Source organism: Eucalyptus grandis, chromosome 2 (genome assembly GCF_016545825.1).
Source record: "Eucalyptus grandis isolate ANBG69807.140 chromosome 2, ASM1654582v1, whole genome shotgun sequence".
NCBI classification, from domain to species: domain Eukaryota; kingdom Viridiplantae; phylum Streptophyta; class Magnoliopsida; order Myrtales; family Myrtaceae; genus Eucalyptus; species Eucalyptus grandis.
This window is the reverse complement of record NC_052613.1, coordinates 40,469,798-40,483,820: the sequence shown is the minus strand read 5'-3', so window position 1 is coordinate 40,483,820 and position 14,023 is coordinate 40,469,798. Positions and strand designations below refer to the sequence as shown.

At 42.6% G+C, this 14,023-nt stretch overlaps 1 protein-coding gene and 1 pseudogene across 3 annotated transcripts; one reads left to right on the top strand and one right to left on the bottom strand.

Moving 5' to 3' along the window:
* The first annotated feature begins 3,659 nt into the window (after positions 1 to 3,659).
* On the top strand, positions 3,660 to 5,567 carry LOC104432803 (annotated as a pseudogene).
* A 666-nt stretch (positions 5,568 to 6,233) lies between these two features.
* Positions 6,234 to 13,421, bottom strand: LOC104432804 (calcium-transporting ATPase 4, endoplasmic reticulum-type). 3 transcript variants are annotated; one of them, XM_010045332.3, is made up of 9 exons: positions 13,066 to 13,421; positions 10,889 to 12,412; positions 10,462 to 10,534; positions 10,239 to 10,360; positions 9,244 to 9,525; positions 8,732 to 9,115; positions 8,079 to 8,188; positions 7,243 to 7,471; positions 6,234 to 7,138 (listed from the first exon to the last, which is right to left on the bottom strand). In XM_010045332.3, the coding sequence occupies exons 2-9, from the start codon at positions 12,299 to 12,301 to the stop codon at positions 6,554 to 6,556; spliced, it is 3,198 nt and encodes a 1,065-aa protein (XP_010043634.1). In that variant the 5' UTR covers positions 12,302 to 12,412; positions 13,066 to 13,421; the 3' UTR covers positions 6,234 to 6,553. The 3 variants fall into 3 exon arrangements, with proteins under 3 accessions (XP_010043634.1, XP_010043637.1, XP_010043636.1); XM_010045335.3 differs by lacking the exon at positions 13,066 to 13,421 and adding an exon at positions 12,868 to 12,991; XM_010045334.3 differs by lacking the exon at positions 13,066 to 13,421 and adding an exon at positions 12,817 to 12,940.
* Positions 13,422 to 14,023: the final 602 nt, after the last annotated feature.

Genomic DNA, 14,023 nt, shown 5'->3' with positions numbered 1-14,023 from the left:
TGGATGAGTGGGTCCCACTGGCAGTATTGAGATCGTCGTTATGTATGGACAAGACAGGGACAACCCTGTTTTGGTTTGGAAGAGTTCTCTTTTCGATAATTTTTGTCTTCGAAAATCCGTAAGACGATTGACCATGTCTTGAAGACAAGTTAAGGGGGTTTGGAGTGTCTTCCAAAACTGGCTAATGCTGAATGGGAGGACGAATTCCCTGACCAAAAATAAAATAAAAATAGGAGGAAGAATTCATCTTTTGTAGGCCCATCGCATGTACTAGAATCAGTGAGAAAAATCATTTGAAGCTCAAGCATGGCATTTATACCAGATCCAAGAGAGGGTTGCTCACAAGAAACAACATGAATGCTATGCATTTCATTGAAAGCTGTCGAGGCTAAGGATCTTCTCTTAGCAATGCTTTGACCACATAATTTATATAAGGTATCTGCTGGGCTAGTAGCTTTCCGGTTGGACAGGGGAGCAGAAAAAATGCAGCTTGGACCCACTTTCTCATGTGCTGTGTACATAGTGCATAGATTGTGTACCTAGAAAATTGATTGCGAATAATGCACGGATCACAGGGTCTTTCGACACTCTGCCGTCGAAACTTGGGACACGAAAATCTGCAATGACAGACCGAGTGACTAATGTTGCAACAGGGGTGAAGTCTCGGATTTTTCGAAAGATTTCGAGATCGTTCGAAAACCCATAAACCTAACGATTGCATTGAAACTCGGCGGTTGAGAGGAGGCGAAGCCCACGGCCAGCCCAGCTTGAGGTCCACAGGCGTAACCCTTGTCAAAAAAAAATCTGATTATTTTTTATTATTTTTTTATAATGGCTCTGTTTCTCTGTTAAGAGTAGATTGTAAGGCAGTGGGTGAAGAAGCAATTTTTTCAGTGGAATAGTCCAAAACAAAAGCAAGTGTAAAGTGGTGAGGAATTGGGTGATTGGGGGGAAAAGGAGGTACGGGTGGGGATTGGGGTGTGGTGGCAAAGTTGCCCCACGTGATAAAGAGTGATGGTGAGTGAGCACATGATCTTGGAGCCTGCTCGATGCCTTTCTTTCCATTTCTTTTACATTTTTTTTCTATTTTCTGGAGTTTCCTTTTGGCATTTACATAATTTGCTTACATAGTAAGTGTGCCAAAACTTCTTTGGCAGCCCTCACTTTTCTCTGGAATTCAACTGTCACTGCCTCATCTTCTAGTAGCTTCATAGCCAAAACAAAGCAGCACTGTCTTTTGACAGTTCTTTTTCATTTTAATGGCAGAGACAAGCATTGGCTACCTAACGAGCAGTTGCTTCTGGCATGATTGCGAAACTGGCAATGTGTGTGCACAAGTCCCTCCGGGGCTCTCGGTTAGCTCAGGCTTAACAGCAAAAAAGTGACCAATTTGCTTACTTTTCCTCTCGATTAAAAAATAATCAAAGCATGTCAGCAGAAAGTGGTTCGCAAGTACCGAATATATGCACCGATCAAACCACTCGAGGCCCGCCAGATTCTATGAATATCAATGACGGATATAGGAAAAATGGTGAGGGATATTGACCCCTTTGACAAATTGGTGTTTGGTGCAATTTTTACTTAATCAATGTCACAAACAATCTACGAAATTTCCATGTCTCTCGCTCGAACCGAGCATGACGATTTGTGTGTCCTGGATAGATGTTGGTAAGGCATGCACATGACAATTGGGAAATTTCTTACCCATCATTATTTCCTCATGTGTACTCCAGTCTTAGGCTCAAGAAGAGGTCACCTGGTCAGCATCAGTCTCAAGTGGGGCGAGGATATGAAGCACTTTCTGTGGCTACCACATGGGGATTCGCTTGAGCCGTACTCCATGTATCATGCAGCGTATGCTTCACTTCGCTCCTTTTCAACTTCGCATCGCGAACTCACAACTCACCGAAGAGGCACTTTCACTGACGATTCCCTCGAAAGGGGAATCGATTCTTTCCTCCCAAAGTTCATTGCTGCTTCGTCAAACTCCTTTCAAGTCTCCTTTAGGGAGGAAAACCCAAAAAAAAAAATGAAATAAAAAGAAAGCAGAAGTAATACAATGTTCACTCGACCGCGCATGTGAAACCAATATGACTGAGTCGTTAGGTTTGGCAAGAATCACATCATCCAATGACCCACACGAGTAAGATACATGTTATCATTTGAATTAAGCGATTGACGAAGATTGGATCGGCAAGAACTCACATTGATTAATCCAACTTGTAGCAAAAGAAAGGGGGAAAAAAAGGAATGGCGAATCAATTAAAGAACTATAAAAGTATCCAAAGCAGTGAGTCACAATGTAATTATGCGAGTAACGTGTGATTAATGATGATTAGCCACTTTGGAATGTGACAAGGCGGTTGTATTTATTGGTCATGGGCCAGAGCTGGTCCACCCGGAGTGTTGGATGTGGGCTCTTAGGAGGACCTAAAAGATGATAGGCCAACACTTACTGTATGTAGAGAAAAGCATGGGAAAGATCTTCAACATAAGAAAGACAAAAAAGAAAATGGAAGAAGAAGAAGAAGAAGAAATGAGCAATTTTTTCTTTTTACTGTCTTCCCAATGATTCAATCTCTTCCAAGAGATCCGACAAGATGGAAAATCGATCCAATGGCTGCTGACGTTGAGTTCCCTATACTACTGAAGTTTTTCTATTGAATTGGATTGTAATAGACATGGATATGGTATTGAGAATGAAACTGACAAAATCAAAACTAGGTAACTTGAGAGCATTGAATGCCTAAACAATTAACAGCGCAAATGAGTGTGAGCTTAGGTGTAACGACCTCACACTTCTATCTATTCAAGAGCGAGCAAGTCCTTCCCAAATTTTATGAAAGTACCTTCCTTTCAAAATGATGATTAGCATGATGACGATAATCATCTCTGACTAATTTTCTTTTGATGCGCCAACCGAACATCTTGCTATCTCTTCGCAAAATAGGCACACCCCTTAGACTTTGAAAACTTGCGAAGCGTAGTACACAAGTATCATGTATAAGCCACGAAAATGGCACCCCAAAATCTTCATAGCTAGAATTTAAAATATAGTAACAAAGAAAAAAATAATTGCATACCTAATTTGCAATCCATTATTCTTGATGCAGAATGGCGGCGATCTGAAACTCAAATATTTCTCTTCTATTGTCTTTTGTATCATTGGCTAGCATTTAGTAAATCTTTTTATGTGAGGTTATTTTTTTCATCAAGGTTAGAAGATAGACTTGAACGTTATTTATAGTGTTTTAAGCCACATGCTCTCTCTCATCAAAAGTCGAATTTAGTCAGCCCAAATAAGCATGTCTCATATTAGACTAATTAAGAACAATTTTATCTCACCTTGTTAATCAAATCCTGTATTACAAATTCAATCTCAATTAATATAACTTACATCGGAAAAAATCTTGCATCCAAATGTGTGAAGCACATCTCTTTATGGTTTGTCAGCAAAAGGTATGTGCAAGAACAGTTGGTTTTGCTCGGTCTCATCAAGCGACCTTTGACCTTACTCAGTACGACCCCATCCCGAACGAATTATTCTCTTTCAGGAAGATGTTCGGCCGTCCGGTCCAAAAAATGTCCTGGACAGTGGCCACCCCTAGCGTTGTCATTTTCTGTGTTGCCAGGATAACAAATGGACTGAGCTTTTCTTGGCGTTTTGGTAGATGACAGCCTTCTCGAAACATCAGAAGCAAACCGCGAGCTTTCTGTCTTCTTTGCATCCCGTCATCGTAACCAGATTCTTGAGTCATCGATGAATGATGATTAAATGGCCAGAATATGCCGCCGAATTCGAGCGTCAAGATTCAAGATGCTTTCCACTGTTGACAGATAAAAGCTAGATAGTCACGAAGGATCTGTGTCGAGACTTGGTTTCTAGACAGCTAGTGACCAAGAAAGGTGCTGCTTTTGGATATTGCTGGGCGGCTAATACTAAGAGCAGCTAAACGTTCCCAAGGATGGAATCAGCCGATACGTTCAAGTCCCCCTGACTATATAAAGCATTGCAGATGATGAACTGGTCGTGAGTTCAGAGAGTGTACACGGAGCAAATATGGAGTTCCGCAGTGCCCTCTCGCGCACTCTTTTCTTGCTCTTTATATACACTACCAATGGTGAGCAAGCTCTACATCATTGGGACATAAGATGAGAGGAGTTCGAGTTATTAGATTGGGTTTTAGTTCATGCTTTTTATGTCTTTTGTTATGGCCAGGTTGAATGAGTTCAAACGGGTTTGATTTTGCCAATCCCTACAATAAGTGGGCACTTACGGCAACTAACGATGATTATTCGTGTGATTAGCACAATATGATCTGCCAAGTGATATGACTGAGGTCTACAGCCTTTTAAAACTCGAGCAACTGAATTTGCATATTTACTCTTAATGGTTTCCGCCATTTCTTTTCGAATGCTTCATTTCTCATTGAAGTGGTGATTTGCAGCCGCCAATACCAAGCTCTTCCATGAGTACATCGGAGCAGAGTCAGATACAATCCAACTATCTGACGTCCCCGTAAACCCGGAAGTCGAATTCCACTTCATCCTTGCCTTTGCAATCGACTATGTGAGCGAAGACAACCCTTCTCCAACCAGTGGAAAGTTCAACGTCTTCTGGGAAACCAACCATCTGATTCCCTCAGACATCGCTTCTTTCAAGCAGAAACATCCGAAGGTCAAGTTTGCCGTGAGCTTGGGCGGAGACAGCATCGGACGCTGCAAGGCCTTCTTCGACCCGAAATCCACAAACTCCTGGGTTCAGAATGCCATATCTTCGTTGACAGGGATGATAAAGGAATACCACCTCAACAGAATCGACATCGACTATGAACACTTCAAAGCAAGTCCTAGCGTTTTTGCAGATTGCATCGGGGCAGCTAGTAACAAGGCTCAAGAAAAGCAGGGTAACCTCATTTGCATCAATAGCTCCGTATGAAGAAATCCAAACCTATTACCTGGCTCTGTGGAAGAAATACGGGAGTTCCATCGACTACATCAACTTCCAATTTTAAGCGTGCGACCACATCTGTGCTTCGGAGTTCCTGGTTTACTACAAACAACAAGCTTCTAATTTTGAAGGGGGGCAAGTCCCGGCCAGTCTCATGAGCAAAGGGGGAGGAGGACTGCAACCTAATGGAGGGTTTTTCCAGGCCTGCAATGAGCTGAAGAGCCAAGGAAAGCTTGGAGGCATTTTCACATGGTGTGTGCTGATGATTCGATAGGCAACCACTTCCAATTTGAGAAGCAATCACAGCAACTGTTGGCTGCGTGACCCTGGAGGTTCTTTTTCTATTTTTCATTCGCTTTCCTCGTACTGCCCGTTCGAGGCCGGTTCACAGGACACACTCCGGGTGTGCACCTGAGTCTAGGCAAGAAAGAAAATAATTATCGCAAGCGCCAAGTCTAGGCAAGAAAAAACTCTAATTTTTTGAGAAACACGAAACCACCCGTTATCAGCTGTGCTTAAGCTGCATGCTGACAGTGACGGCCTATCTTGACCAGCTTGATATTCATGTAAAGTGACAGCCTAAGTATGATCAGGAATGAAATAAATCTTCCCTTCCTATTCGAGACACTGGTAACTATTTCATTACAAAAGGAGAAGATTACCCCCTGCATAACAGATCATTTTGGAAAATAGGCCCAAGTTTGGCAACAGACAGATTAAGGCATGAAGTCGTGGCTTCTAAGGGAAAAACACTGAGAAAACAAGACTCGAACCGCATGTAACCAAAGATAATAGGAGCTTGGCCCCCAAAAAGAAATTGATGGATCCCAAATGAAAATGGAAGATTCATCCAGCCTAATCAGTTCGAAAATATTTAGGCATAAACAACGTGAAGCCAAAAAGGCGAATGTCATTTTTACATTCAAATGCTTCGATGCTAAGTCCTAAATTCAAGTCCTTCCTTTAGTAATGGAAAAAGATTAATCTAAAAAGTCTATATCCTTTAGATGGGACTTAGCGACGATGGATACGTTGAAACCACATCGTGCCGGAGCCTGGTACTTCGGGAGCCTACCCAACTGGCCAATGGAGACGAATGAATGGTTTAGTTCCAAGGCTTAGATTCAACATTTCAGGCTCGATCAAATTGAACCAAACTGAACCACAAATAGTTGTGTATGTGTGTATCTATATATAGCGAAGCATCTATCAAGCTTCAAGAGACTGCCAAATTGACCTACCGCACAACCAGAACATGGGCAAAATAACTCGAAACAGCGCATTGAAACAATTTTCTTCAGCTTTGAGGAGGAAAAAAAAAATCCAATCCACATATCTTAAAAACCTTGAAAGATGAGATTGGGGCATCTAGATGTGTTCTAAGAAAATGCTACTGTTTAAACATATGGCAATGTTAATGTCCAAAAAAAAAAAAATACATATGACAATGTTATCATTGACAATAATGCACTCAGCATGCAATTTGAGCTCCCATTGCCATCTTAAACAGGAATGGAACCTTCAGCCAGGGAAAAGTCATTCTTAACCTATGGCTGGGCCAAAATTCCACTAATCCCATTTATACATTCTTTCCCACGAATCTTACTCTGCTTTATGTTTATAAGATCTTTGTGCACCTGAATACCGCCATCCACTTGTGCACCTTCCCACAAACTTGAGAACTTCATCAATTAAAATCACAGGCAAAGAAACAGCCAACACCAGAAGCCACTCATTCAGGCTGAGAGGAACGATGCCAAATACTTGAGCAAGGACCGGCACGTATAATATCAAGAAGTGCAGGCCAAATGAAACAGACATAGCCAGAAGAAGCCAGGGGTTGACCCACGGCGGCATGCTCAGAAGGCTCCCATCCTCAGAGAGGGCATTAAGGGAATTGAACATCTCAATGGCAACCAAGACAGAGAGGGAGAGAGTCGAGGCTTTGATTTTTCCAGCATGGAAATATTCACATGGATCTGACTGATAGTCATATAGGCTAGACCCAGCAGTGAAAGGTCTGACTGAAAAGCCTTCCCAAGAACGGCACTGGCCCCAATTAGCAAGCTGTGAGTAAGTCACAAGGCTATGGCCATCTCCACTCAAGTCAATGCCCAGGAATGTGTCGTGAGTATACCAGATGATGAATACGCCTACTGTTGCAATCCCAACATAGAGCCCAATCACCTGTGGCAAACCAATTGCAAGGAATATGATGGAATTCGTATATTAAGCTGCAGTACAATATACATAAAAATCAAGGGCACATAATTCAGAAAAAGAGCTCATACCAGATAGCGGAACAATATCCAAGCATCGATCAATGAGTCGTCACTTCTTCTTGGAGGCTTCTTCATAATATCTTTATCTGGAGGGTTAAATCCCAGGGCTGTAGCTGGCGGTCCATCCGTAACAAGATTAACCCAGAGAAGTTGAACGGGGATCATGCCTTCAGGTATGCCCAGTGCTGCAGTAAGGAAAATAGAGGCCACCTCTCCAATATTTGACGATATCATGTACCTGACATTTTCATTTAAGCAAGAATGATAAAGTCGTACTTTCATCTAAGGATTAATTAATTTTCAGCTTATACATAATGGAGTTATAGCAGGAACTGATTATGTGGATTTACATAGACAAGAAAGGTCCATGCCCCCACAAACCTCAGCTGTCTCTTGACAGCTTTCCCATAACATAGCAACAAGATTAATTATCTAATGTGTAGATATTCCATATGATCAACAGCCACTTCTACTTATGTCCTAAGGTTTTAAGGTACTGTAAAAGGTAATTTCAAAAGAATTACGAGAAGAGAAAAGAAGTATCAATGCAATATTCTAGCCCTCTTTTGTTGGTTCTTTACTAGCGAAGTTGAAAGCTTACTGCCCATTTTTAAGCCTAACATGTGCCTGAGTATTTTTCAAGCCTCCTGTTTATATGACTGACTACCAGCTCAATTCTTTAAGCAGGGACTCCCGTAAAAAAGCAGCATCAATGCTGCTAAACTAATTGTAGATCTAACATCCGTACTGCACAAATGCGTGCGCGCGCACCCAAGTATTTGTGTCTTTAAGACAAAAGTAGAATGTAAGTTCACAACTCGTGCAAAAATAAAGTGGGAATAAACCTGATGAAAGCCTTCATGTTATTGTAGATTGACCTGCCTTCACCAACGGCAGCTACAATAGTGCTAAAGTTATCATCTGCCAGAACCATATCAGAGGCTTCTTTTGCCACCTGGAGTGATTCCACACAAAGTAATGTAATAAGAACTTAGAAAAATGAAAAAATACAAGACCAAAAGATCATCAGCTAGCTGTTAATAATTCCAGCTAACTGATTAGCACAGTGTAAAGCATCAAGCCAAGTTTGCAGGGCAACAAAAACTAAACTAGACACTGCAGATCAGGCATTATTATGGTCCAGTTCAAGGTTAATATGAGACAAGAAAGGAGAAGCTCCCCACCAAAAGGCTGCAGTCTCCATATTAACGTCATGGATGGAACAGACTGAACAATTCTTAGCTAGCATATGCCTCTACCATCCCAAAGTGTTGTTTTTATTTTTTTTTTCCCTCTCGTTTTCCTGGTTGAATACTGTTCACAAAGTTGATCACTCATTCTATGTTGCACATTTACTGAGCCACTGCACATCACACACCATTTGACACTTCTGCTACTCAGTAATCTGCATTAACCGTCGTCACAATTTGAACGTTGTCAACCTTAGAATAATTTTTATCAAATTACATTTTATGATGGCAAAAATACGAAGTAGTACCTCTGTTCCAGATATGCCCATTGCAATACCAATGTCAGCCAATTTCAAGGCAGGTGCATCATTGACACCATCACCAGTCATCGCAACTACTTCGCCATCTTCCTTGAGCAACCTCACTATTTCTTGCTTATGCCGTGGTTCGGCCCTTGAAAACAATAGCCCTCCACTTTGTCTTAGATGTTCTTTCTTCTTCTTATCAGGATGAACCATAAAATCTTTTCCTGTTAGACTCCTAGAGCTAATGTCTTCATCAGATCCAAACACACCAATTTCACGACAAATAGCTTCAGCTGTATCCTTGTTGTCTCCTGTAATTACCATGACACGTATTCCTGCTGCTTTGCAGTCCTCAATTGCTTGACGGACTTCCCTCCGAGGAGGATCCTTCGATAACAAGTAAACAATTAAAGTGTCAAGCTTGTGAATTTATGTAAACAGAAAACTTGAAAAATATTCACCCTAGAGCAACTAAGGAACCAAAGCTTGAATGTGTAGCAAGAAGGCCACCTTACCCTTAGCCCAACCAAGCCAACAAAAACGAGATTACTCTCAATTGAAGAATAGTTGTTTGGATCAAGTAAAAGCTTATGAGCCGGGTGATCTTCATCACCATTGTAAGTAGCAAACTCAGGGAGGTCATCCTTGTATGCAAAGCCTAGACAACGCAGTGCGCCGGTTGACATTTCATTGAGGCGTTCTAGAATTCGATCCTTGCCATATTGATCCAACTCTATCACAGAACCATCGAGGAGCTGAACAAAGGAGCTTCTTTCAAGAACATATTCCACTGCACCCTGTCAAATCTCAATAAAATAAGTGAACCACACAGAAAATGACAAAGATGAGTGTTTATATTGTGCCCATCATTTTCTATGCAACAGTAGTATATGACAGCATTCCTAACAGAGAGGGTGGGTGCATGAGATAAGCCTCCCCCTCCCTTTTTCTCTCTATTCTCCCCAACAACTTCATCACAAAATTAACACAGAACATGTCACACCAGCTAAAACCTACAATTGTTAGTCTACAGGGAAAACTAAGTAAAGGTTGCAAGAATATGGATGCAGCAAAACCAGTATTCTCCTTGACACAAAAGTATTCAACCTAACCAAATGCTCTCCTGTGCAATCCATTTGGCAGATCCTTGATGTGCAATGATGCTTTCATTCATTGTGTATTTTCCTTTAACAGCAGAACTTCATATGCTTTCTCACTTTACTTTTAAAACAAGATCGTCTTTCTCAAGTTACTGAACAATGTGAAGTGGCAGCTTAGATTTTTACACCATACTAGACACATGGAAAGCATATAAGACTTAGCATCTAGCCAGATAATAATACTGACACTCGTAGAATAAATTCATCATCCTCCACATATTTCCAAGAGAGGGGCATTCGAGGGCTTGAGCACAATCTAATTATATGATTTTCATGAAGGAGCATTATTCTTTTATCATTGTCTCCTTGGGGGAGACGGTGATCTCCAAAACACAGAAAGATTGCAATACCTTCACAAGCAGCGTCTTTTTTGCAGAGCTTGAATTGGCAATAACCCCCATGGATTTTCGGTCACGATCAAACTCAAGAGTAGCAATCCGTTGTTCAAGTTTATTCCAAAGTTGGCAACAACCTTATAAAGGACATTTTATTGAAATTATAGTAAGAACAAAGAATGTCTTAGTGCCCAAAAATAGATCAAGAAACCATCAATAAAATGATGAGAAAACATACGTAGTGTATCACCATGACCAGAAGATTTGCCATCCTCATTGCCTCCAGGAAATCCCATTTTCTCAACCACAACCTGTTTCAAGATAGAAACGTGCCAGTAAGAACCTAAAAGACAACCATACCATCTCCAGAAACTGTATTAGCCAATTCAAGCAAAGCATATTTGCCCAGCAAACTACTAGTCACGTGAAGGTGGAATATCTAACAGTGATGCCTTGTTTTTTTTTTTTTAAATAGTGGAAAAGAATATAGAATTTCCCAATTATTTACCAATTAAAGATGAATGCCCAAATTAAAATGAACTCAGAAATTTTGCAAGTTCAAAGATAGAAAGAAATTGCCCTGTAATTAATCCAATTCTTCTAGAACAGATTTGAATCAAGAGAAAGAAGGCTTGTAACAAAAATGGATTCTTCTAAAGTATCACCTTTAGTGCTGCCTCGGTGGGCATTCCACTGGCCACAAAATGATTTCCAGCTTTTTCTACACCAGCATCATTGCAAACAGCAGCAATCTTTGCAATCATTTGGAGATTTGCATCCATCCGTCCCATGGGCCAGTCCTGAATTTTTCCATCAAAAGGATCATAGGTTGTCCCCTCCACAGTGAATGACCGCAGATCACCAGGCTGAGTACCCATAGCAACAAGCTTTGTCACTGACATCTGATTGGTGGTCAGAGTACCTGTTTTATCAGAGCATATGACAGTCGTACAACCAAGAGTCTCAACACTAGGCAATTTTCTGACAAGAGCATTCTTTTGTGCCATTTTCCGCGTGCCGAGAGCCAAGCATGTCGTAATAACAGCGGGCAAACCTTCAGGAATTGCAGCCACTGCCAAGGCAACTGCTATCTCAAAGTAATACGTGCACTTCTCGAAGGAGAACTTAAAATTTTTAGGCCACCCATCCACATATTCCCACGTAAGAAAGTATTTCACGTTAATAAGCCACACGAGTGCACAAATCACTCCAATGATTGATGTCAAAGCCTCTCCAAACTCATTCAGCTTTTTCTTTAAAGGGGTATCCTCCTCACTTTGTGAGGCTTCATGGATTTGCGAGTGCACCTTACCTAACTCTGTGGTCATTCCTGTCTCCGTAACCAAGCAAATACAAATCCCATTCACAACAGTTGTCCCAGCAAAAACCATACACTTCTTTCCCTGAATATCTGAATTCTCCGGAACTGCTCTAGCAGTCTTGCTAATTGCCTCACTCTCTCCAGTGAGGGATCCTTGTTCAACCCTAAAGGTTGAGCTTATGAGACTCAACACCCGCATATCAGCAGGAACTTTATCACCAACCCTCAACTCCACAATGTCGCCTGGCACGAGTTCCTTTGCGGGCAAGTTTGGCATCTTCTTTCCATCCCGAATAACGGTTGCCTGCTCCGATTGGATCTCCTTCAATGCCTCTAGTGCTTTTTCCGCATTGCTCTCTTGCCAAATTCCAACAATGGCATTCACAATCAAGATCAAGAAAATCACAAGGGGCTCCACAAATGCAGTTATTTGCATCTCTCCACCTTCCTCACCATCCAACCAAGCCAAAACGAACGAGACAACAGCAGCAGCCAGTAAAATCCTAACTAAGGTGTCACTGAATTGATCCAAAATCAGTTTAAAAATCGAGACACCCTCATGCTTCTCCAACTCGTTGTACCCATAAATCTGTCGCCTCTTTTCTACTTCTTCAGACGACAATCCGTCACGACGGTTAACTTTGTATTTCTCTTCACACTCTTGCGGGTCTTTAGACCATGCAGGAAAAACTTCTTGGTCGGATGACGGAACATGGGAACTTTCTCCCTTCCCGTAGTTTTCACCTCCCTTCCCCATTGCTGATCAGTTTCTATCGATTTCTTGAAGAAACTTAAGCAAACCGATTATGTCCAATCTGATATGGAAATTTCACAAGGAACCAACGTTATCCATGGCGACAATCATTACCTGTCCACAAAAAATCAGGATCAGAATCGGCAATTGCTGGAAAAATCTAGCAATCTGAGGAAACGGGAACATAAGAACCCAAAAGAAAAAAGGCCAGCCTATCGTATGACAGATCCGGAGCACTTCTCCAGCACCTAGGCACACTTTCTTTCATAGTGCGGAGAAAAAAAGAACTCGTCAAGAGGAACCGCTGATTATGAATAACGATGAAATGCACTAGCGAATTCAAAAGAGCAAAGTCCAAGGCAGCTGAAATCACACTAATGCTCCGACTAGAAGCGGAACACATCGGTACATAGATAGACAATAGCCACTCTCAGGCGACAGCACACTACTCGAGAGCAAAACCCGACCCGACAATGCACTCGCCACAAAAATGACGACGAAGAACCCGAGAAAGAGACCCGAATCGAGGGAGATCTCCCCCCACCCGGCTTCCTCCCAGAAAAGCGGACCTTCGAAGAGAGCGAATCGACCGGATTTCACCCTAGGGTTCCGAGATCTGCTCCAAATCGAAGCGAACGGATAAGGGAAACCGGCCCGCGGGTAGAAACGATCGACCGCCGAAAACGACCCGCCGAAAACGAGAGCGAGAGCGAGAGACTACCGATCGGACGACCCCACCAGAGAAATGGGGAAAGAGGAGAACTCACGCGGAAACCGCCGATACGGCTGCAATAAATCCACTCCCCTGGACGGAACCGACAGAGAGCAGCACAGTCGCGAGCGGATCTGGAAGACGACGACGCCGCCCGCTGGCTCTTCTCGTAGGGACCAATAAAAAAAAAAAACCAGACTCCTGGGCACCAGAGACGATCGCTCTCTGAAGGGGCGAACGATTTGATTCCCTTTGGCTTCTTTTCAGTGCCTCTATATAATTGCTTCCCCTCTCTCTCCCGCACCGCTAAGGTACTTCCTGTGGAAGCGTCTGGATCCCCCTCGCGCGCCGGCCAATGGGGGGGCGCCACGTGGGAATGGGTGACGTGAAGCTCCTTTCCTCTCGCGTCTCTGTTTTGATTTTGGTTACGGGAGTTCTGGTGCGGGTGCGTGCGGCGGCGTACCACGGATTCGCTTGAGGGGCGCAGGAAATGCTTAGAGAGGGGGCATCATCGAATATAATTAAATACGCGATTAGGGGATAATTAATTGTTCTTAATTCAGGATTTAATTAATTGGTTAGACTTTCACGCTTTTCGGAAGGTTCGTGGAAGCCCCCCCTCCCTCTCCCTCCCCCAGGCTTGATGGAGAGCGGACGGGGGGGTGCTTTTTGCAGCTGCGGGCATCCCCACCGTGGACTCTCGGCATATTCCCTCTACTTTATGCTTGGTGCGTTTTATTTTATTTTATTTTATTTTATTTTATATCACTATTCACATTGGACTTTGCTAATTCTATTTTTGACGGACGGGTCTCAAAAGTTTAGGGGATCGCTGATGAGTGGATCCATTGGACTTTTCTTTTTCAGTGGGGATGACCTTTATGCTACGCTTGGAATCGTGGAGATCGGGGGAGACCAAAGAAGAATTGCTAAGTGGGGAACCCACCACCATCCATCCGTTTGAATTTCGAGAATTTCCCTAAACGCCGCCCTTCGCCGCGCGCCTCCCCTCA